Consider the following 25,850-nt stretch of genomic DNA (forward strand, 5'->3'; position numbering starts at 1 on the left):
GCATGCAAAAAATGAAATCATCATCAGAGTTAATAACGGAATGCAAGCATAGGACTATGGGTTATTGGAATATAAATACCTAAGGCCTGTTATTCCGCGGTGAGGTTATTCATGTGACTAAGGACAGGGACGCGTGCAGCTGGGAGACAGTGCTGTAATTCAGAGCGGGGAGGTCATTTCGCTGTCACCTTTCTCAATGTGATATTTAATTTGCAGCACTCACGAGCAAAGTTAGTGGAAAAAGAGGCTGTCTGAAGCGGCGCAAGCTGCGATTTATCATGCAGAATTAGAGGGCTGACACGGAGACAGGCGTGAAATGCTACGGCAGCATTTTCCCCATTAGGGCAGAGGCGCTCGTCTAATACGGTTTGTTCCAGTGCTAACACCAACGCCGACTTACAAAGAGACCGAAAAGTGGAATTTTCTAGAAGATTCGATACAGCCCTCTGGGTTTCAGAAGGAGTGATTACGCTACTGTGTTTTTACAGGCTGCCGTACCGCACGGCGTACGGCCAAAGTTTAAAGAGGTTAAAGACTCATTCTCATATCTAGAGGCCGACAAAATGCTTTTCTGAGGATGAGGAGGACTATAAAGTCATTCAGGCGCTCCGATAATCTGCTCTATGGCCTAAAAATAAGAGTTGATATCCCTTGTGTTGACACTGAGACTTGAATTTCTTACAGGCTTAAGGTTTTTATTTATTTCCTTTCTTTTTGAGAGGAAGATGTGGGCCAATCGAAAAACAGCAGGTGTGGTGGGTGCAGGACTGACAGCGCAGGCCACATCTTTTCAGTCATCTTTTCAATCTTGTCAGTTAGCCTTAGCAGAGCAGGTCAGTGTTAGCGGGACATACAGTACCTACTATGCCTATTCCAACACAACTGATGTTGTCCTTGTATTTGTACAACAACGATGCAAGTCTTTGGATTAAAATGTCTTCCGTGTGTGTGCGCGAGTGTGTACATGTTTGACAAAATTCCTTTCAAAAAAGCAAAAATGTCTCTGTGTGACACATGCATTCAGAGCCTGCCATGCCAAAAGACCCTGGGAAAGAAAAGGCGAGTGCCTGGCCCTCTGTGTATTTCGGGATGGGCATGGCTCACCCGCACATTAACGCGTTTTACAGTGTGAGAGAAAGAGCAGAGTCAACAATTCTAAGGTGGCACGAAGGGGGCCGGGGGGGGGGGGGGGGGGGGGGGCATCCAGATGGCAGTGTGACCAAGTTTACAGAACCCAGCAATGCGCTGTTCCATCTACAGCAAACACACAAGCATGCTCTGTAGAACAATCCACTCTGAGCTCAATAAAGTGCTCTGGCATCTATGCATGTGTACAGAGCCAAGCCAGACTTGCTTCCAGGTCTTCTCATTTGATGTAGAGATACTTGCTCATGTTAGCAATGGCCAATCTAATCAATCTGAAACAAAGTGCACTGTATGCATTATATGCACATTGCTCCTCTGTGACTGGACTGCCTTGAGTAGAAGTTAAAACACTGAATTATTAACACACACTAATTTACATGGACAAGAATCCACGAACAAGCACGTACGTGCGCGCACACACACACTCACACTCACACGCACGCACATGCACGCACTCACACGCACGCACTCACACGCACACGCACTCACACGCACTCACACGCACTCACACGCACACACACAAAATGAAGAAGTGGAGAGGCAGAGAATTGGATTTCCAAAAAGGGAAAGTGGGAGAGTATGTGGGAGCTATCTCTATGGAGAGCAGGCAGGTGCTGGAGAGGCAGTGGGATTGAATGAGAGAGAGGACTCCACTACCTGCTAAATGATGGATTCTCCTGTGTCTCTCCGGCTTCCACGCTCGCTTCGCTGACAGATAAGCTGTATTTGTCTTGATAAACATCCCTGTCACTGTGTTCTTTGGAGAGCACCCCATGGGGACCCACGTTTTCAATGCACTTCACTTACTTTACTCGAAAAGAGCAAACCAGGAGCAGGAAAGCAGGATCACGAAGCAAATGCTTAGAAAACTCAAACCTGCCACTGCGTCCGTCTCTGCGGTGCAAGCCATTACACAGGCCTGCACACACGTGCCTGTCAGTCTATATGAAACCACAAATCACACCAGTGGATTTCACAATAAAACATGCTTCTGTAATTGGACACATTTTAAACTTTCTGTTACTTTGAAGATGGAATAAGGAAGGGTGCAGAATGTGTGCCACTCTCCCTTGATATGAGCTTTAAAGTTATTTAGTTATTTATATCACATGTAAAACAGTCTTACGTGCCCTTTAGTGCCCCCAATGCTTATGTAATTACACTATACCTAATTAGATACTACTGTGTACCTACATAGTAACTACCATCTATAAACACACTACAGTTACTGCACAAGTGTAATTACAAAGGCAAAAAACAGGCTTGACAATGGCAAACACTACATAAGCACAATGTAAATCTAAAAGTCTAAAAGTGGGACCAAATAATAAACAACAAAAACAAAGACGACTTCAGTAACCTTCCTCAGAATGCCTTCTGCGAGGGTGACACGGGGTCAGCAGAACTCCCTCCTGGGGAAAGACTGAAATGTGCAGAGTTTTCAGAACAAACCCAAAGAAGGTCCCCCTCTGGGAGGCACACTTTGAGAAAGCTGACTCTGTGTCCAAGGGCAGGGTCAGATGCAGCATGCGGAGAAGTTAATGAGAGCTGTGTCTGCTTCTCTGCATGCAGCTAAGCGAGAGTCCACATGCAAGCAGCGTCTTTGCAGCAGCTCACTGACAAAGGAGGGCAAATAGACCTGCCCATGACCTGGATTAAAAGGTCTTCTTGCCATGAGAAACCTAGAGAGAGGAATCTTCCTCTATAAGACCATCGTCAGCCGACCGCTTTACACCACAATGAAAACACGGCCAGACTACTGCAAAGAGAAGTAGCTTCTCTCAGGAAAAAGCTGCTAAATCTACAACAATGGTTTCTGCAGACACAGCTGTGAGTTATTATTCTTTAATACCGGGTGTCTGAGAAACCACCCACTGCTCTCACAACATTCTGAGCCTGCAAGATATTCAATCCCGCTTCTGTGTCAGGAGACATAGAAGAACAGGTTCTCTTTATAATATTAAGATTCCTGATGTAGCTATAATGCTTAGTAAGGCTATAATGCTTTGCTGAAATTCCAGCTGTTTGAGTCAGTACATGTATGTGTGTGTGTGTGTGTGTGTATACACCTGTGTATGTTTGTGTGTGTGTGTATACACCTGTGTATGTTTGTGTGTGTGTGTGTGTGTGTGTGTGTGTGTGTGTGTGTGTGTGTGTGTATATACACCTGTGTATGTTTGTGTGTGTGTGTGTGTGTGTATATACACCTGTGTATGTTTGTGTGTGTGTGTGTGTGTGTGTGTCTACACCTGTGTATGTTTGTGTGTGTGTGTGTGTGTGTGTGTGTCTACACCTGTGTATGTTTGTGTGTGTGTGTGTGTGTGTGTGTGTCTACACCTGTGTATGTTTGTGTGTGTGTGTGTGTGTGTGTGTATACACCTGTGTATGTTTGTTGCTGGGTGTGTGTGTGTGTGTGTGTATGTGTGTATATGTGTGTGTATGTGTATGTGTATGTGTATGTGTATGTGTATGTGTATGTGTGTATGTGTATGTGTATGTGTATGTGTATGTATGTATGTGTATGTATGTATGTGTGTGTGTGTGTGTGTGTCTCTACACCTGTGTATGTTTGTTCCTGGGTGTGTGTGTGTGTGTGTGTGTACACCTGTGTATGTTTGTTCCTGGGGGTGTGTGTGTGTGTGTGTGTGTGTGTGTATACACCTGTGTATGTTTGTGTGTGTGTGTGTGTCTACACCTGTGTATGTTTGTTCCTGGGTGTGTGTGTGTGTGTGTGTGTGTGTATGTATACACCTGTGTATGTTTTTTCCTGGGGGGGTGTGTGTGTGTGTATACACCTGTGTATGTTTGTTGCTGGGTGTGTGCATAGGCCTAACCAACAAAGCATTCCTACACTGGCTTTCTTTCTCTATTTCAGCTCATAAAGACAAATGATCAGGTTTCAGTATTGTGCATTTCCCACTGATCAGATATTAAACAGACACACATAAAAAACCTACCACGTACACTGGGGTCCAAAATTATTGGGACACTCCCTTTTTTTTCTGAAAACCCACAATATTTTTGCTGCATATTCCATCAGACATTGGGACATATTTATGTCAATGTCAATTTCAGCTTCATCTTCTGTGACCAGGGTGGCAGTGTAGCATAGTGGTTAAGGAGCAGGACTCGTAACCAAAAAGGTTGCCGGTTCGATCCCCGCTGGGACACTGCTGCTGTACCCTTGGGCAAGGTACTTAACCCGCAGTTGCCTCAGTAAATATCCGGCTGTATAAATTGATAACATTGTAAAGAACTATAACCTATGTAAGTCGCTTTGGATAAAATGAATGAATGTAAATGTACAATGAAATTTGTAAATTACAAATGAATAAATGTAAATGTAAATGTTCCAACCTTGTTAGGTTTACATTAGTGGCTTCAGTATGAGTGTTCAATTAGCGGGCAGGGCAACGTTCAATCAGGCATAATTGAAGTGATGGTCATTTTTGTTCACTTGTCTGCACTCAATAAGTATGTAGGTACCTTTTAAAATTAAATTAATGTCATGGAATTGTCAGTTTGTTTGGCAGAATTAATGTCATACATATTATTAAAATGTTGGAAATAAGGGTAGTCATCAGGCAATTGTGTGCCAACCACATAAAGAGATGTTTTGAAAATGTTAATAGTTGCCAAAACATGTAACTGTTTTCGCCACACCATAAATTAGGTTCGAGTGATAAAGCTAATAGCTACATGGACACATCCACACTTAACCACAAAATGCCCAGGTGTCCCAATAATTTTGGACCCTAGTGTATCTCAGGGACCTGACAGACTTGGGGGCCATATTCAGGCAATGGTTTATCACCATGTTTGTCTGGTCCTGCTTGGTGCTGGCATCATGGAAACAGACATTTCTCCATCTACAAGTGTCTCTATCCCCTGGTCATTAAAGTGCAAATTCACCATCTCTTTTTCCCCTCTTTGAGTGCACCCTGGCTTTGAATAAAATACATAGTAATTAGGACATTTTTCTTTTGATATGTCAGATCAAAGGAGAACTTATGGCTTGTTTGCTGGCTGCAAATTCACTTTTCTCATCTCTGAATCAATGCTGCAGACTAACCATTTTGGCAGTGAGGAATCACAAAGAACCAAAACTGTGCTTAGAGAAACAGGAGTTGAACTGATTACCCGTGAATTTCAGGGTGAAACTAAGTCGAAGGAGTGAAATGCTCTTCTGCAGGAGTCCTGGTGAGGCAGCTCCAATGAAACCATCGTGTGTTATATCATAAATGGCAGGTCTTCCAAACTGATTCTTCTGCAAATGGACAGACAGCTCTACACTCAAGCCTGTCACCTGTGCTCATGTTTCCTACACACTAAAATGCAAATCAACATTGTTTGTAGGCTGTAAATTTTAAACACTCTTATGGAGAGTGTTTTAACCCCTAAAACAAGGCTAAAGCCACCAGAAGAATGGAACACTCAAGACATTTCAAATGACGACAGCAACAATCCCATATCATCAATGGTCTGAAAATGTTACAGAGGGTCATGTGTAATTCTTCGTGTGTGTGTGTGTGTGTGTGTGTGTGTGTGTGTGTGTGTGTGAGAATACATGTGTGCATGCATGTGTGTGTGCATGTGGTGATACAGGAGTGCCAAATAGGAGTATTAAAGTGAACCAGGAAAAATAGTTCACATTAAACATGACCCTCATCCCCACCCCCAACACCCACAGAAACCCCGCAGCACATATGTGAAATCCATCTTTCTGGTCCTTTGGTGTAACAGTGCAGCACTGAAAGGGCTTTTTTCCAAACCTACAAGGCAAGCAAGCGCACAAAGAGATTATGAGATGTGAGATACTGAGCAGCCAGAGCATATGAACTGGACTTCACCTTTTTAGAAGAGAGAAGTCTCTTCAAATCTAATGTATTTATGTGCTTAGCAAACACCATTATCCAGAGAGATTTCCACAGCTCACATTTTAAAAATGATCCGTTTATGCAGCTCTGTGTTTAGTACCTTGCTCAAGGATAATGGGGAGTCGCCAGGGATCCGTAGCCTACAACAGTCCTTTACAAAGACAAGTTTGCAAACTACAGTTCTGTCTGGTCAGCATATTCACACTATGGCAGCAGGTTCAGTTTGGGGGGGGGGGGCTGTATCAGTACTCTATTGCGTAGGGGGGAGAGAGTGCTTGAAGGAAAGCAGAAGGTAGCTGAGACCCATTAATTTTGCCAGCGGGGTGCTGTGACTTCAAGGACGGCGCTCCGTGAGCCTTACACAACAATTAAACATGCTCACGTCCGCCGCGCCTCCGGCACTCCTGCCAGCGGCAGACCGGGCAAATTAACGGCGCCGCCGGTGGGCAGATGGTCCTCCAGCGCGCCACTCACGCCCGCCTGACCCACACGTCCCGGCAAATAAATCAGCGACGCCCCTAATTTAATTACGGGCCAGCGTTTCCGACCCAGCGGCGGGTGGAGGCATTGTGGGCCTGGCCCCACCACGCTAACAGGACGCTGTTCTGCTGGGAGCCAAACGACAGGAGACTCCGTCCTGTTTGCCAAGTCATGCAGAGCCCCAGAAAAACAGCCCTCCGAAAAGCAACAGACAGAGCAAGTAATGACCCTCCACGCTCGGCGCTACGCTCACTTCAGCGGAGGGAGAAATGGACAAAACAAAGGCAAACTGCAGCCTGAAACGCCTCTGAAATGGGGTCGAAACAGAGAAATGCCTCAGACATTCAAACCTCGCTGCTCACTCTCCAGCCTCTATATGAAGAGAAGCATCACCATTTCCCTGCTGAGGGTGTTGGTGGCAATTACAGTACTGCTGCAAGCATGGCATGGCAAATAACGGCAGTCAGTTCTGAGATCTACCTCATGCATTTCTTGCTTTAAATTCACACAATAACCATTTCACTAAATGCACTAAACACACACTAAACTATCCACAGCTTATCAACAACTTTGTTAGGAAATGGTGATCTGGCGATGTGAGCGCAAGTTAAAAGCTGTATTTCCTTGTGGGTATTGACAGGACAGGACACGGTTCTGTCAGAAAAACACTCCAGCTGTTGTGTTTCCTACAGCTCCACACCTGAGGGGAGTCAAACAGACTGCAGACATTTGTAATGTTTTCTGTTATTACATATCGATTTTTACACTGTAACAGCAAGGATGTATTACTGTCTAGCCCATGACTGTGGAACTGTCCTTCAAAGAACCAGGGAGTGTGTGTGTCCGTCTGGTGGCCAGCTGGCCCAGCAGAGACGCAGCTACGGGAGCCATCATGGCCTTTGTTAGTGCCAGAGGTGTCAGAAAACTCAGCGCTCGATGCAGAAAAAAGCTCATTTTTCAGGCCAGTGAGGTAGCACACGTTGCGAGACATGCAGCAGCAGGCACACAAATAGAGCAACATGAAGTGCTTGTGTTAGAGGCGTGCAGCACCCGAAAAAAACCGAACAGGAAGTCAGTAATGATGCCTCAGTTGGTGTCCAACGTTTTCCTTGCCTTCAATAGATGTTCATATGTGCCCTACATGTCACTCATATCAGTCCACACAAAATGTTTGTGATGACAAATTTTCACATGGAGATGCATTTCAACACTTATGTGCTGCTAGAACAATTTCAACATGTAAAAGCACACTTAGACCACTATGGGAATCTTCAATAAATTATTAAAAATGAATAGTCGTATAGGTTATGACAGACTGGGTTCTATATTTTTCTTCTAATTAAATTAGACCTCATATCTTGTGGGAAGTTAATCAGTGTGAATTAAAGGTTTGCAGCAGAAAAGCAGCAGGGATAAAAAGCTATAATCGACCCTTCAGAGCCCACAGAGTTTGAAGGTATTTATTTTTTGAAGCCACATGCATATAACCCAATTAGTTATCCAGCTTTTCATAGGAGACAGCCAATTTAATTACACAGATGGGTCCAGAGAGACATTTCAAAAAGCCACCATGTAGTTATGCATTAATACAACACATCTTACACCATCAGTGGTGTTAATTAATGTATTAATGTATTTACGCCCCCCAAATGATAAAAATAAGTTGGTATAGTGTGCCATTGCGTAAGCATATTATTAAGTCTAAAGATATTCCTGATTTGCTCCTGAACCAACATAAAAGGTGTTATGTCTTATGTTATGCAAAATTAAAACATCAATTAACTCACTGGCAAAAAAAAAAAAAATTGAAAAATTTGAAAAAAAGAAACACAATTTAAAACTATGTCCAGAATCCCAGTGAGTGCCACATACACGTGACTTAAACTGAAAGGAAGGCTTGTGCCCTACAGGCTGCAGGCTGGACCCCCTGATGGGCCACTGTAGGCTGGATTCCCTGATGGGCCACTGCAGGCTGGATTCCCTGATGGGCCACTGCAGGCTGGACCCCCTGATGGGCCACTGTAGGCTGGATTCCCTGATGGGCCACTGTAGGCTGGAACCCCCGATGGGCCACTGTAGGCTGGAACCCCCGATGGGCCACTGTAGGCTGGAACCCCCGATGGGCCACTGCAGGCTTGACTCCCTGATGGGCCACTGTAGGCTGGACTCCCTGATGGGCCACTGTAGGCTGGAACCCCCGATGGGCCACTGCAGGGCACCGAACCTGAACAGCCTCAGTATACATCCAGCCCAAGAAATGAACAGCATTTAATGAGAAATGTGCACAAGGGCCTCTGCTATATAAAATCGAAGGTGTGATGATGCGTTAAGCATGACTGAGACACACAGTGCAGCCCACAATCTCCACATTAAACAGCAGTTCATGGTCTATTTGTGAACAGCAGGAAAAGTATCATTTTCCCATAGCAGAAACTGATCCATGGTGTCAATGCACAGGGAAATGTAGGCCTTCGGCTCTGGGGATTAGTATTTGAATGACTGTGGAAAAAACAAACATCTATTTGCAAACATTTTACATTTTCCCAGCTGGCACAGGTCATCCAGTTCAGTGTAAATTTGGCATTTGGCCTATAATGGCATCTTATGGTTTTTCATGGCAGCACAGCAATTATACGTACACTGCAACATCAATTTAACAACGTAACTGAATGCTAATTCCCAAGGTCTCGAGTGACATTTCTCTGCAAACACATTGTGAAGACTTGACAGGCTGGAGATTGTGCAGGCATCACTTCCAATTAAAAAAAAAGGTAAAATATCACACCGTTAGAGCTAAGCAGACCCTCACATCAAGCGACAGGGAGTGAGCTGGCGTTCTGCTGACCCCTGATCACATCTCACACCAGACCCTGATACTGCTCAAACAATGCCAATTTACCAATGTGCTGCCAATCGCATCACACTAGAACAAGCCAAATCTCATGTGTGCTGTGCCCATTTGTGTAAGGATAGTACGCTTTTAACCTCGTAGATAATTAAAAAAAAAAAAAACATAAATTTTCACTTTTAAACCTAGAAGCTGATTCTTTTTCCACATCCTTGCTTTCTTTATATACTTGTGAACATGAGTGACACCATTTTATGCTAACATGAACCCTCTCTCCCTCTGACATGAACACTACATTGCAGCCGCAGGACACCACATTACAGAGACTGATTGACTTAACAGCACAGGGAAAAAGAAATTCATCTTTGGAACATTGTTTTGACCAAAAAAGAGGTAAAATCATCCTCTTCTTCTCCAATGAATGCACGAGGGGCCTAACCCAATGTAATGTTATGTTCTGTATGCATTATTTACTGTTTCACAGTGACCACACTTTCCTATAAGAGTGCTGGCAATGCGGAGAAGCCCTGCAGTTTGGGCTGGAACAAGCAGGAGGTGCGATGAAGCTGCATTGGTACAAAACGCAATTTTAACCAAACGAACCAGCAGCACATGGTGCATTCTATAGGACCGGTGAAGCGCAATTTTAACCAAACGAACCAGCAGCACATGGTGCATTCTATAGGACCGGTGAAGCGCAATTTTAACCAAACGAACCAGCAGCACATGGTGCATTCTATAGGACCGGTGAAGCTGACCATTATTTTGCACTAAAGTAGACACTGTACAAATGCCAGTGATTGGCTAGCTGTATTCACACTGCACCGGCACCAGCTCAGAGCTGGTGATAGCACATTCCTGTGATAGTAGGGAGGCTAGCCGCTAGCAGGGCAAGGCTAATGGGAGCGACTGTGTGTCTGTGCCCCTGGGTAAAGCCAAGCCTTTCAACAAGATCAGGATTTTAATGTTGCTAAATGGCACAATTTTTGTTGAAATGGGGACGTACTACACCCCCCCCCCATTTCAGGTGCATCTCAGTAAATATAGTCCAGCAGCTGAGATTGCAGAATGTAGACTGCATTCTGTATGCAAAGCTATGCAATGAAGATTTCAGAGAATATTCTAGAACAGCATCGGGAATCCCTCTGCCAGCTGGCATTGAGCTTCACTGCTAAAATACATGCAGTACCAGTGAGAAGTTTGGACACAACTTTTATTCTTTATTTTCACTATTTTCCACATTGTAATAGTAATAGTAAAGACACCAAAACTATGAAATAACACAGATGGAATTATGCAGTGACCAAAAACAAATTAGAAACTCTTATATTTCAGATTCTTCAAAGCAGGCAAAAAAATTTTACAATTTTTTTTTTGAAAATAAATGCATACATAGATAAATATAAACAGTGAAGCTGATGCCTAAGAAACAAATTTCAAGCATTTAAGCATGTTTCCCATTACCTTAATTAGTTGTGTCCAAACTTTTGACTGGTACTGTATACAGGCCCTTTATGTGAACTCTGACTCTTTGTAATTTCTCTGTTCTCACCATGCAACAGTTTCCTTGACTGCATTATTTATTTATTTTTTTTAACAAAGTCATATTTTTTTTTCCTTGATATTTTCTGAGACATCTCTCCCTGTGCTCAGACCAGTAAGCAGACAGAAATCTGCCACACCTGCTCTCTCCACTCTCCTCCAGGAGTTACTTCTTTAAACCTTCTGCCCCCCATCGCTGAACAGGTTTGCTGCACACGTGTGGCAAAGCATATTCTGAAAGGCCCCTCTAATCTGCATGAGGCTGGCTGTGTGGCGGTAAAGTGGTTTGCCATAGGCGCTAATAACGCCATGCTCCGCTCTGCACCGAGGGGGAATCCGCTGGGAAAAGTTCGCTGCAATCGATTCCCTTTTAATGTAATGTTTGCATGACTGCCTTCAGCACGAGTGGAAGATATGCCTGCGTTTGTTTTTTTGATTTATTTTTCTCTCCTGCGTCGGACAGCCTGCCGTGTTCTGCCAGAGAGTCGTGGCAGGCCAACATTCATTCCACTTCCACTTCCTGATTAACCGCACTTGAGATAACAGAAGCCATGATTATCACAATTCTGAAATTCAAATGCAGCACACAAAAACGCTACAGGGATGATGCAGGCAGCTGCAGGCAGCACCCCCGCAGGCCTCTACCAGCAGACTGGTAGCAGAATGACCGCTGCTTTCCTCTGAAGTCAACATCCTGCCGGAGCAGCGTTTGCTTCCAGGGTAAAGTGTGTGTGGAGCCGCTGTGCTGGGACAGTGTTGGCCCCTGGTGGCTGACTCTGCGTGCAGCAGTAACGCTGAGGCTGAAAGCACATTTCAACGCTGGCTGAGTTTAAAGGGGAAAATACCTGTGCACTGATTTATAGCTCCCATAATAAGTGATTTTATGACAAGGGAGACGTCACACTTTAACGCATCAGAGCGCAGGTATTTTTTCTTTCCTTTATTGTCAGTCTCCACTTTTACCAGACTCCTGGGGAACTTTAGATGGCTGTGTGTATGTGTGTGAGAGAGAGAGAGAGAGGGGGAGAGAGAGAGAGAGAGACAGAGAGAGAAGGAGAGAGAGGGAGATGAGGGAGGGAAAGGCTTAGCAAGAGAGAGGCAGAGCGAGAGGGAGATGGAGGGAGGGACCGCTGCGTCTCTGTGTGTGTGTTTGAAAGTGCATCAGAGCAGCAGGGATTTCATAAACGCTGTATCAATGGCAGCTCCTGAGGCGCTCCAGGCAAGAGTGCCCAACAGGCTGCCTATTACCCAGGCAGGGAGCGGGACTGCCGCAGACACTCATGCAGGCGCAGCCAGTGCCAAACGCATGCTAATAATCCCTGCGCTCAGGCCCTGTCCCACCAGCAGAGGAGATACTGGCCTGAGGTCAGCTACAAAAAGCCTGTGGTGTGGCTTCACCTGACCAGCAGAGGTGGCCGGAGCACTGACCTCAGGTCAGTCTGCGCCTGCTCAAATAGTCTCAGTATTAAAGCATCCCCCACTGTGAGAAAACGCAGAACAAATCCAAACGGCAGCGTGGTTGGCAAGGAATCTGACTCAAAGCTTGTAGGTTGCCAGCTCGACTCCCAGGTGGGGCACAGCTGTGCACATGCAAGGTGCCCAGATTGCTAAACATCCAAAGAGCTGTGTGTTGTGTTGTGCTGCCTCTATCTGAAGTTGCTCATATTCCTGCAGTCTGAGATTAGGGAAGAGGTCACAGCAGCAGGGGAGGGGTGAACCGAGAGAGGGGGGGGGGGGGGGGGGCAGACCCAACACTCCAAATAATTACTGCACAGCAGGACAGAGACTCTGTCCCACCTTTCCCCTCCTGCCTGCTGCTGCTAAACACCAGCATCTGAGGGAGAGCCTCATTAGCAAGAAACACACAGAAAGAGGAGACACTGAAGCAGACGCCATATTAGGCCCAGGAAAAAAAAAAAAAAAAAAAAACGGTATACTTTTGTTTTTATTTCTTTTTTAACACTCAGAAGAGCACCGGAGAGCTTAATGACAGAGGGCCATTCAGTCCAGCAGAGCTTGTTATGTCTGTCATCATAAGTGCACCTCGCACTCTGCAAAGCCCGGGCTTGAAATCACATGAACTACCGCAGCAGTTAAGAGTTAAAGGCTGTGACTCTCCGATGTGGGAGTATGAAATGAGTGAGTCTTCAGATTAGTGGCTTTATCTACTGTAGGTCAAGAGGGACATACTGAGAATTTCCTGCTAATGTGTTTGCACTTCACTTACCCATTTTCCTATTGTGACACTGGCAGTTCTCCACATGTCTGGCAGCTGCCTTACACCAGAGACTCACAGGATCAGGGACACAAATATACTGAGATTTCTTTATTGTTGGTTCTACAGAGAATTTCGCCTGCATCAAACTTGCTCTTCCATAAAGCAAGTCTAGAACAATTAAAATGACATACAAGAATCTACACATAAAAATATATAGGAATGAGTGTCATTATTATATCAAAATTAAAAGAGATATAAAGCGAGCATTCATTAAAAAATGAATGAACATATGCAGTTTACATTAGTGCCATGACAGCTTGCCTTCCGCTCTGCACTAACGTGAAACCGGGCGGAGCAAGCTGACATAACCGCACGAGACACTCACCCGTCGATATCCCTGCCGGGTCGATCACATCAGACTCCCTTCCTTCTGTGGTTTTAGCATAGATGGGTTTAATGTGACCACATTGGTGTGTGTGTGTGTGTCTGTGTGTGTGTGCGCGTGTGTGTGCGCGTGTCTCTGTGTGTGTCTCTGTGTGTGTGTGTGCATGTGTGTGCGTGTGTCTGTGTGTCTGCGTGTGTGTCCCTGCACCCACTGCAATGCTTGCATGTGAGGAGCACAGTGGCTTTGAGATGAAGTTGCTCTGCTGTCTTATTGTGAATGGGAGGGAGAGAGAAAGCAGAGCTGGGAAATTGAGACACCAGTGCTGGGTCCATCACACACTGACAGAATTACAGCTAATGATGCTCAGTCAGAATGGCAGGACGAGCATGAGGCCTGCCCTTCTGACAGCTACACCTCTGCACACTGATATACTGCACACTGCCACAGGAGATACAAGCCTCCACTGTGCACACTCATACAATCACTCACACTCACACACACTCACACACGCACGCGCGCACTCACACACGCACACACACACACAACCACACATGCGCGCGCACACACACACATACATGCATGCACACACACACATGCATGCTGACACACCCACCCACCCAGTTTGCTTCCTGTAAACTGCATAATTGCTGTGAAAGAGTAAGAGGAGGAGAAAGCACCTTAATTCATGCCACACTTCTACAGGTCTTAAGATTTCCCACCTCACCGGAAAGAAAGGCACATGTGTGAGACACTGAGGTGGATGCAGAAATCAGATCTCTGCAGCTATCGGCAGGGGAAACAGGGACATTCCGCCTGGCAGAATAAAGGAATGCCCTCTCACTCCTCTCCATTAAAGTACAGGGGAGCTAGACAGGGAGGTGTGTGTGTCTGAGGAGGTTTGCACTGCTCTGACCTCTTCAGACTGCCGGCTCTAAGGCCTGGGAAATTGATTTCTCTCAGTTCGTGATAAAAAGGGGCTTTTAATGATGAACTTGGAGGAGGAACTGTCAGACTAATGGAACCCCACCTCAGGAGTGAGAGCACTTCAATCCCCGCGCTGGAAATTCAGCACATTATATAATGTGATATATACCACTATCAGGTCCCTCTGAACAATCGGCATCGGCCTGCCTCCGATACCCAATAAGGAAGACTGCTGTAGCGATTCCTCAGTGCTGTGCTATCTGCAAGCATTCTGCAATTCACAACATCGCAGGACGACTCTTCTGCAAACACTGAACCCGAACACTGTTGGTGATGAGCGGGGGTGTGGGAGGCTGACTGTGCCGGTTGTACCTGCCTGAAACAGCCCCAGGTGTGCTCTGCCCACTCTCCTCCAAACATGACAAATGAACTTAATATAGGCATCAGAGACAGGAACGCTTTATGTGGGAACAAAATTGTGACACCTAGCAAAACAGAAGAGTGTTTCACCTGCTCTAACGTAAATCCAGGGGACTATTCCAGAATTTAGCCTTCTGTTCTTTGAAAGGAGGAGAAACAGACAGAGGGGTGAGACGTGTAGGAGAGACAGAGCAGGAACACACAGCACAGATAAAGATGAGGAGACAGGACCACAGGAGCAGTGTTACAGCTTAGTGACCCTAAAGAGAGAGAGAGGCTTCAAGAGGACTGAAGTGGGTGCAGCCATCTTAAGATATGAGTGACTCGATCTGAACCAATCATGGTGGCTTTGCCACACAGAGTAAAACTGTCACTCAGCAGTTCTGCCAATCATGAGAGTCAGGATGCCCCTCCCTCCGCTGGCTATTGGACGCAGCTGTGGTGTTGTGGGCGGGGGGAGCTCACCATGACGGAGATGTGCAGCAGGTGCACGTGCTCGTGCAGGACGTGGGCGGGCTGACTGGCAGGGGGCGGGGTGGCCTGGGACAGCTGCTCCGCGCTGCTGAGGGACACGTGGAAGTACAGGGTCCCGTTCTCCAGCCACTGCTGCTTCCAGTGCACCAGTGAGATCTCCGCACCCGTCCCCGACATCTCTGCATGGGGAGGGGAGAGGAGGAGAGAGGGGGGAGAGAGGGGAGGAGAGACAGTGTCAGCAAAGCACACCCACGTCCCCTTCAGCTCCCTCACTGTGGGAGGGACGTTGCCCTCCAGCCACAGACAAGAATAGATTTCAGTTTCTTCTGCTTGGGCATGGAAAGAGAAGGAGGGAGAGGGTTTACTGTAATTCAGCCCCAGAAACCCGCGCCCTTCATCAACACCACACTCACATTCCTATCGGGGAAATATTTTTATCATAAAAATTTAATCCTCTCATCTCTGAGAGCACAAAGCAGCCCTCAAACCCTCACAGACCAAACCACACGGGGAGAAAAAGCAGAAAATCTCTTTCCATAAGGGCAAACCATTAATGGTTTGCTCTGCAGTTCCATTACAACACCTATCTTTATGCTAAAGTGTTCAAGTGACAACTCCGTGTGAAAGCCTGTGTGTGTGTATGTGTATGGGTGCGTGTATGACTGTTCAGGTCCAATCCAGCCAGTAATGCTAAATTCCAGAGGATGCCACACTGCCACTGTTCCAAGCCCCAGTTGTACTTCCTGCTGCAGTCACACTTCCTGCTGCAGTCACACTTCCTGCTGCAGTCACACTTTCTGCCATCCTCTCCCTGCCTCCCGAGGCACTCCAGAGAGGCTTTCACCTTATCCAACACAGCTGCCAGTGAATATTAATGACCGAAAAGAGCAGAGTTTCAGAGCCAATAAAGGCCATTCTGTTACAAATGTGATAAAATCTACAATTAGGGAGAATACGTCTTTAAACATGTTAAACATATTTAAATACATTAACACATTTGTATGCAATTAAACGTGTAATTACTGTAGATTACTGCAGATTAGTCCGTCCACATTTCACAGGTGAAGAAAAAAAAGATGCCTTTCAATTAACTTTAATTAATCACTGGGTTCCTGCTGCTTCCGTCAATGTGCTGGTCTGGTTATTTAGACCGGAGTCTGTGGAAATAGAGGCTCAGATTGACAGAACAACATTCAGGCTGTTACACAGTCACACGTTGCTTTCAAACCTTTCTGGGATGAAAATGCGCTTTGCCATTTTTAATCTGTGCCTCGATAAGCAAGAGGCATCACCGTAATGTAGCCAACTTGCATTCTACTCCTGATGCGAGTTTGTCTGATTTTAGAAAAGAATTAATGTATCTCATTCTGTTTTTTTTCCTCCCTTTGCTTTATATGTCAGACAGCAATTACAGTTTGATTTCTTTACTCGAGCCACAATGAATCACTTCAGTTTAGGAAAGGACAGAACTGACTGTGTCATTCAATATCCGCTCTACCGTCTCCATGGACGGACACACACACGCACACGCACACGCGCACACACACGCGCGCACACGCACGCACACGCACGCACACGCACGCACACGCGCACACACACACGCGCACACACACACGCGCACGCACACACGCGCACGCACACACGCGCACGCACACACGCGCACACAATGTTCAGATACTTCCTGTTTACAGATATATTAAATCAGCTGTCACATTCATAAGTACACCTGTGAGAATGGCTTAGGAAAGGAGAAAGCTCTGGCTCAGGAGCTGCAGAAATTTTGTTGTGCTTGTCCCTTGACACCCTGGTTTGTCACGGTTAAATAAGGGGGCTTGGCACAGACAGGAGGGAATTGAATTAGGGAGTGATGCCTGGATATTTCCAATGCCTACTCCACTACTGGCTTTCAGAAACCCACTCTTCTTTCATCCCTGGATGGAAATATAGCCCCTGCAACTGTGAACAAAGAAATGAGAGCAGCCAACACACCCCCTGGACGTGCTCACGACTAACGCCTCCTGGACATGCTCACGACTAACGCCCCCTGGACGTGCTCACGACTAACGCCCCCTGGACGTGCTCACGACTAACGCCCCCTGGACGTGCTCACGACTAACGCCCCCTGGACGTGCTCACGGCTAACGCACTTTCTGCTGGGCCTGGCTTTGAACATCCATATTGATTTTATTTAGCAGGGTCTTTTATAACCACAAAGAAAAATAAATCAACATGATCTAAATGCACAGACATTAAAGACTGAGGGCGGAGCTTCTGAATCCACTGAGACTGTCTCAGTTTCTACAGCTGTGTTCAGGAAAGCCTGCTGGTGCAGTCCTGAGAGCTTTACTGGATCCAGCCCACCAGCACAGAGGTGAGAGGGAGCCTGGTATTGCTCCGAAGAACTGGATCAGTAGGTAGAGAGGATTTCTGCATTGAGAGTCACTGTTGAAACCCAGAAATGAATGGGAGGTTTAAGAATCCAGGGGACTGTATCTTGCACTCATCCTGAATGGCTTTCACAAAAATACCTGGCTATTTAAATGTTTAGTGGGTAAGAATGCCCAGCTGCTTAAACATGTGGTTGGGAAAAACACCCATATTTTTAAACAGGTGATGGGTTAAACAGTGGATCACTCATCCAGGCTGCTCTTGACTGTAGAGAAATAGGTTTTGGTGGCAGCACCACCAGTCTGCAATGGATAGGATCTGTGAGCTAAGGAGGAACAGGTCCAGGAAAAGGCTCAGATGGAACAACTGATCTGTTGATTACGTTCCTACACGTCTGAAATTCACCCCTTGCCAAAGTGAGGGCAAGAGAGACACGACACAAAGACAATGTGACAAAGAGCTTTTCATTTCTTTCCTCCAAACTCACCTATCACCCATACAGCAGGAGAGGCATATTTGGCACATACTGAAGTCTCGGTACAATGAGCAGAGACAGAAACCAAACATGCCAGGACTATCAAAATGCACAACCTCCAGCACAATCGCATACTGGATTCAGTTAATATCAGTAGCAGTAAATTAGCTCCTGTCTACAGATCAGAGCCAAGTTTTTGAAAAACAGTCTGAGGCTAAGCAGTCTACCAACATTTCTGACACTTCTGACCACACCCATTCATTGTTTGAACAATGCCTACTACTACTATTACTACTGCTACTGCTAATGCTACCACTACTACCACTACGACTACTTCCCATTTTCCACTAGTAGCTGCACCACTGTTTACATGTAACTTATTGGATGGTCAAAAGCCTCTGCTGTGCTTTGCTAGTGTTGCTGTCTGCTTTGCCTTGTGATACTGCGGTATATAAGTAGCTAGCAAACTGCAGCAGCTATTCATTTAAACATAGCATTTTTGAGGAAACAGCATAATAAGAGATAAAAGATAGACAATGTTTAATAAAAATTTCTCACACAAATAGCTAGCTGGTCTGCTACAGCTACAGTTTGCTCTGGTTAAATACACTAGGGTCCAAAATTATTGTATTGTTATATAAGTGTGGATGTGTCCATGTAGCTATTAGTTTTATCACTCGAACCTAATTTATGGTGTGGGGATAACAGTTACATGTTTTGGCAACTATTAACATTTTCAAAACATCTCTTTATGTGGTTGGCACACGATTGCCTGATGACTACCCTTATTTCCAACATATTAATAATATGTATGACAATTCTGCCAAACAAATTGATAATTCCATGACATTAACTTAATTTTAAATGAAATTGACATTGACATAAATATGACTTTCCCAATGTCTGATGAAATATGCAGCAAAAATATTGTGGGTTTTCAGAAAAAAATGTGAGTGTCCCAATAATTTTGGACCCCAGTGTATGTCAAACTTGAGCTACCTATCTGTTAAATGGTTATGTAAAGCTTAGGTAGCAAGTTACATTAGTTTCAGGCTTTTGATATGGCTAATTTATGTTTTTAAATACGACATGTTCTATTGCAGCATAAACTTGCAGCTGAGTCATTGTTAAATGCCAAATCCTTATTGTTTAATGGCCAATTACCTAAGATTGGGTGGGGGGAAGCAGACTTTTGAAAATCAAGAGCTGTTTGGTTATTTAGGTTATCACCTGGCAATAGTGCACAGTGTGTTCGTAGTTACACTGTTGTTAAAATGTGGGTTTTTAAGAGCGTATACACTGAGTGTACTGTATGTATGCAATGAATCAATGTAATAAACACATTAAACACATTTGTAATGCGGAAGTACAATGTATTGTAACGTAATGAAAATATTGAAGCACATGCAGAAGTACAGGCCATTGTGGCAGATAATAGCCCTGTCCTGCGGCATGTGCAGTTCAACGATGCTCTGCAACACAGCTGTACAGCCTGACATGTGGTCTACATTCCCACTCCACTCCACAGGCATTCTTCTCCCTTATAAATGGCCAGTCATGTTTCAGGCTATTGTTGAGCAAGGCATGATTAAATTTATAGTCTGTGAAATTTAGTGCAGCCTTCACATGGAAGTTGCTTTTATTTGCAGTAGGTCAGATTTGAAATTGAACTGGTGACCTGGAAAATGGAGGGACAGAGAGCTCCATCACGGCATGGCCCAGGCCGACATCGGTGACGAGTTCCCCCCCACCCCCCCACCCCCCGTGTGTGAGAAACGCACGGGTCACATGGGTTTATACGTGCATGGTGTTAAACGGAACAGCACGCAATGGACACACCTGCAATGCGCCATGCATTACCTATGTAACTACATTGTAACTACTGTATTTCATGCACATAAAATACATATCTTTACACAGTTAGTAACATGGAACACAATTGCATAATTTATATAGTAACACAAATAACCATACCAGATACCAAACACAGATTTTGTGTTACAGAACAACCTTACGAGCATATAGGACTTATCATAAATTATGACATAAATAAAATGACCAAATGCAGTTTAAGTAGCCAAAAGGAAACAAAACCATGACCTTAGACATAATTACAAATCTGATGCATGTTATGCATCTTATATCAACCAACTGTGAAATTTCATTAAGTTTTGCCTGCTGCCCCTGTTTAGGAATAATTAGTTCCATCACACACACACACACACACACACACACACACACACACACACACACACACACACACGGAGAGTAAGGGAGACAGAACTTCTGTCTTTATTACATAATCATGTTTGGATAGCTTGTTTTCCTGTTGTTTAACAAACACATTCCAGCTTAAGTGAGGAACATCCATTAGCAGGCAATTTCTTCTTATTTGGTGACATCAAAAGTAGCTCTGAGTTACTAAACGGCTTTTCATTTAAAAACCATCCCACTCTCTGTTACACAAAAAAACAGATTCATGTAACTAATCTCTCTGTGCATTTCACATTAAGTCATTCTAAGGCTATCAGAGGTAATGCTTCCACAGAGACTATTAAATAAATGCATAATTTTAAAAAGTGGGGGCTGATGGGTGATCATTACTGAAAGTGGCAGTGCTTGTCAATAAGGAAAATGATGTGTAGCTTCCTCTGCAGAGGCAAACCTCTGGATGCATTTCCATCACCACTGTGTGGTACAGGATCCGTATTTTCCACTAAGAGACAGCAATGCCATATCCAATATGAAAATACTGCCCAGGATGGCATTTCAAAGCTAGGGGAGTATATTTAACTTTGGTTCAAATCCTCCCAGAAAAATAGTCACAGTTGGCGTGAGTACACATTTGCTAAATTCCAGCACTCCTGTAAGAGCATAGTGGTTGTCAGAGATATGAGCTTAACATATACAATTGGCATTACCAAAACAGGGCTGCCCAAAGGGGAAAATGCATTAAAGTGTATATATACAGACAGCCTGTTGTCTGAGCAGGGAAGTCTGGATGGTCGTGGAGCAGTCACTCAGCAGGACCCAGGAGAGCATGGAGAAGCTGTGGAGTATGACCAGGCTGGGGGGGTGGCGGGGGTGGGGGGCACTCAAGCACTTAACCAAGAGAGGCAAGCCTGACCTTGACCGCACACTCAGCACAATCAAAAGTTTGCAAAACAACATTTCAAAAGTGCTCAGCTACCATTACAGCAGTGCCAGAAGGTCAGTGCACCGGGCCGGCACAAGACGGCTCAGAGAGGAGAGATACGATGCTGGCCTGAAGCTGGGGGCCTGTGGCTCTGAGTGCTGAGAGGCAGGGGCTGCGCTCTGCTGGCGCCTCTAATCTCACAAGACATTCACATCACCTCCCAGGGTATTCAGGGACGCGACATCAATCAATCAATCAATCAAGTTTTATCTGTTGTAGTTCATTTTTACAATCAAGATTGTCACAAGGTCTTGTAAACAGTTCATTTTCCAGAGGGATTAAAGAAAAAAAAACAGAAAACCTAGGGTAACTGAAAAAAAAAATTGGAAAATGATTCGCTGACCCCAGAGAAAGACAGTCAAGAGACTCCTAGAAAATAATGATAGAAAAAATAACACTGATGCCACACAAGGTTCATCTCAACACTTCCATCAGAATGGCTTCATTCTGTAGCTATTGAGGGGATGGAAAGGGCATGGAGAGGGATGGAAATATTGGCCTCAGGCAGGTTATGAGTGGAGACCCTCCCTCTGAGAGTGGATGGTGCAGCAATGACTCTAAAGCGGTGCTGTAGAGGCACTTGTTGCAATGCCATGACACTGCAGTCTCACGGCTGCACAGTAGCTAGGGTACTGGGCTTGTAAGCAGAGGGTCAGAGGTTCAGATCCTGGGTGTGCAACTGCCAATGAGCTCCACAGCATTGAGACACCATGTCAGTACATGGCCACCTCTAGAAAACGCTACGCTTGGTGGACCCTAGTTACAGAGAATTTCACTGTTCTGTGCTATCCAAATATGCGCATGCTTGGTGACTAATTAACCGTGACATTATTTGAAGTACAGCATAAACCCGCTTGCAGTTTCTGGTGAATTTCAAATTGAACAATTCCTCAAAGTTAGCGACGGGGGAATGCATGGACGCAGGCTCTTTTTTGGTTAATTTATTTTGTAGTAGTTGGAAATTTTTCTGCTCCTGGATGCATTATGTAGTCAGCAGCCTTGTTCTGTCAGCACAACTCGTGTTGCCACAGTGCCTGAGTAAGGTGTTGAGTAAGTAGCGTCAGTCCTTGGCAGAGCTTATCAAACACAAGGCAACAGTAAAGTGCCTCCCGACACCTGAGCCATTAACAGCTGATTTAAGACTGCGGCATTTAATTACTGCATTGATTGATGATTGATAAAAATCCCTTTTTATTGTTATTATTATGTACTGGAGATGGATTCAGGGAACATTGCTTTAATGTGGTCCCCAGTCGTTTCACTTTTACAGCAGATATCAATCAGGTTTACTGTGTGGGTGAACTTGTTGGCAAACTCGGATGATAAAATAAATAAATAAATAAAATGGCAAGCCTGAAATTAATCAGAAAAATGCACTTTTTACAGTACCTCCTAACTTTTTATGGACAGCTACAATATCTGTCATTAAAACGAAAACTTCCTGGCACTTCCAAACACATTATATCGCAGAAGGTCACACAACTGAAGACCAGACGTTGATAGATATTAATGAGGAAGGACTAATGACATTTCAGCAATAAGATAATTACTCCCTCTCCTTAGCAATGAAATCCTGAGCAATAACTGCCTAAGTAGGATTTGTGTCTAAGAGGCTTGGAACCCCAGCGAACCCAAAATCTCTGGAGATTTTTTTTTTTTTTTTAGAAGGCTGATGAAAAAAGACCTTTCCTTTCTAATGCTAAACGGCTTCTGGTTTGAGTAAACGTCCATCAATGATATTTGCATAACAAAACAAAAAGCATCTATAAGAATCATCAAGACCAAGGTTAAGTACATAATCATAACACCATAATGCAAAGAGGATAATCTGATTTTAATATGTGCATCGTGTTAGAATCCTAGAAGCTGCTCCACAGTGTGTCTGATATGGGCGGAGCTGCTTTACATGTTCAAGGTAATCTCTCTTCCTGGACTCCAGGGGATTCATTTTCTCTCAGCTCCAGATGGTTTACTCCAGACTGCTAATTCTGTAACTTGCTAACAAGGCAAGGATTTTCTCACAGAGATGGAACGGGTGCATTAATATCCACAACATTTAGAAACCTGGCTGTCCATATCTTTATTTTTGGAATCATTTCCTTTGCATCTTTGGATAGTATCACCCTCCTCTGCACATATGTACACCCCCACACAGCTCACTCACTCACTCACTCTCTCTCACACACACACACAAACACACACTCTTTCTCTCTCACACACACACGCAAACGCACACACACAGCCTCTTTCCTTCCCTTTTTCTCACACACACACACACAGCCTTTTTCCTTCCCTTTTTCTCTCACACACACACGCACACACACACACACACACAGCCTTTTTCTCTCTCTCTCTCACACACACACACACACACACACACACACACACAAACACACACACACACCCTTTTTCCCCCTCTCTCTCTCTCTCGCTCTCTCTCTCACAATCACACACACAGCCTTTTCCCCTCTCTCTCTCTCTCTCTCTCACACACACACACACAGTGCAGTGTTGCTGTCATCTTTGCCGCTTCTCTCTCTCCTCAGGTTTGAGGTGATTGGTGCAGTTAGGATTGTGGGCTGAGAGCCGACAGCACAGTGACAGTTAAGTGCTTCAGTAACAAGTGATCGTCTCCCTCACTTCTCCTGATCAGAACTGACACCACAAGGGTATGAGGCCCCCTGCCCCCCCGCCCCGCTTCGGACACCCCACCACCCCTCACAGCATCCCTAAGCACAGCGGACAGTCCATGCATTAATAATTCATAACCCACAGCTTTATATTTAAGTTTCCTTCAGTTTCAAGGGGAAACGAAACTGACTGATGCCAAACACAGAGACACCAAAACGCCTTGGAGCTGACGCCATTAACGAGCTGGCAGGAGAGGGATGGGCGAGAGCGGTCGCCTCAGGTAGCTCAGAGCAGGAAAGAGGTGTTTACATACAGTACAGCAAGGAAACACTTAACCCAACAACACAAAAAAGAGGAAGGAAAAAAACAAGGAATGCGCATCATGGTTTATATCACCGGTATATGATCAGAGGATAAAAGATGTGTGTACACACACACACACACAAAAGACAGTACTGAATAATCTGTCTTATTACAAACTCCAATTAAAATATATGATTACTGAAAAAAGAAATGATGTATTTGATTCAGATTTCATTTCTATCTTCATTTCTGCATAGGTGACTCTCCTCCCCGAGTCGCTGCGGGTTTGAGACTAGCACCGCACTGATGCCTTATTAAACACAAGGATGAAGTAGTTGGCATTCAGCGACACAAAGTCCATTAAAAATGCATGCAATTAAAAAGCGTTCAGGAGATGGTGTGAAGCGAATCCTGATGGATAACGTCGCCGCGCTAATGTTGCCTTCTAATGCTCTCGCTGTGCCGTCTCGGAGTCGGTAATGAGCTCGTATCTGCGGGACGGAGGCTCTCCCTTATTTCCCAGCCCTGATTCGCTGCAGGGAGCCGGCCATTAAGCAATCAGAAAAGCCCTGTGTGTGTAAAGCGATCATATCCTCACAGAGAGGAATTAACGGCAGATAATGCAGTCCACTCCAGCAAGCCCCGCCTCCCTCCGAATGCAGCCTGTCAGGAACAGAAATGGCAGGTTTCAGCATTAATTTTTATCACATCACCATCTGCAAGGCTTCACCGACCCCAAATGGACAGAGCCGTCATGTGTTAATGTGCCATCAGTGATTTACTGTGTTGAAACAGTGATAATGGTCATTTATTTCGCTATGGAGAGCAATGCGTTTTCATTGGTTCATATGAGTTGGTGACTGACAGGACACAATGCAGTCGTTTCGCCCATAGCCTCATTCTGCCATCACTATGAACACACATCTCACGACTGGTCAAAATAAGACATAAATAAATAAAGTGAGAAATGGAATGCATCCACATGATGCGTCTGTTCCTGTCTGTCAGAGCAGTAAATGCATCTGCTGTCACCCATTCCCACGGGTCTACAGGTGCACAGGTGTAAGCTCTGCTTTTATGGACAGCAGCTCCCCACATGACACCATGTGTTTTCATCCAAGGGGTAGCTGGCACAGCGCGCGTACCTTTGAGAGAGCCACACTTCACATAAAACCGTAATTCCACAACGGTTGCCTATGTGAAAGCCACTGCTATAGGAAAGTACAGAGAGAACAGAAGGCTGCCGATATCCAGGACAGCGCGAGTCAGTTATAATTCCACAAACACACTCAGCTTGTTTCAGCTGCTCAGTATTTCCTTAATTTTCTCCTTTTGTAGTTTTTAAATGGACAGCTCTTATTCCAAAGCTGGCTGCTCAGCAGGTCCCTGGCCAGCAATGTGGGGCCTGTAATCACTCAGCACAATTACACAGGCACTCGTTTCCCTTTGGTTTTGGGAAATGAAAATCTCGCCATTTCATCTCCGCTGCCTGTTTCACCGTCGTGTTCTGCGGCAGAAATTTAGCCGTACTTCAGGAAACGGC

At 45.0% G+C, this 25,850-nt stretch overlaps 1 protein-coding gene across 1 annotated transcript in view; it reads right to left on the minus strand.

Moving 5' to 3' along the window:
• LOC118776334 (astrotactin-2-like) overlaps nt 1–25,850 on the minus strand; it is a 293,949-nt gene that overhangs the window by 230,429 nt on the left and 37,670 nt on the right. Inside the window, exon 2 of the mRNA XM_036526605.1 lies at nt 15,306–15,493. Within this exon, the coding sequence (XP_036382498.1) occupies nt 15,306–15,493 (188 nt within the window). The remainder of the gene's footprint in view (nt 1–15,305; nt 15,494–25,850) is intronic.

The sequence above is a fragment of the Megalops cyprinoides genome, chromosome 4 (genome assembly GCF_013368585.1).
Source record: "Megalops cyprinoides isolate fMegCyp1 chromosome 4, fMegCyp1.pri, whole genome shotgun sequence".
Lineage (NCBI taxonomy): Eukaryota > Metazoa > Chordata > Actinopteri > Elopiformes > Megalopidae > Megalops > Megalops cyprinoides.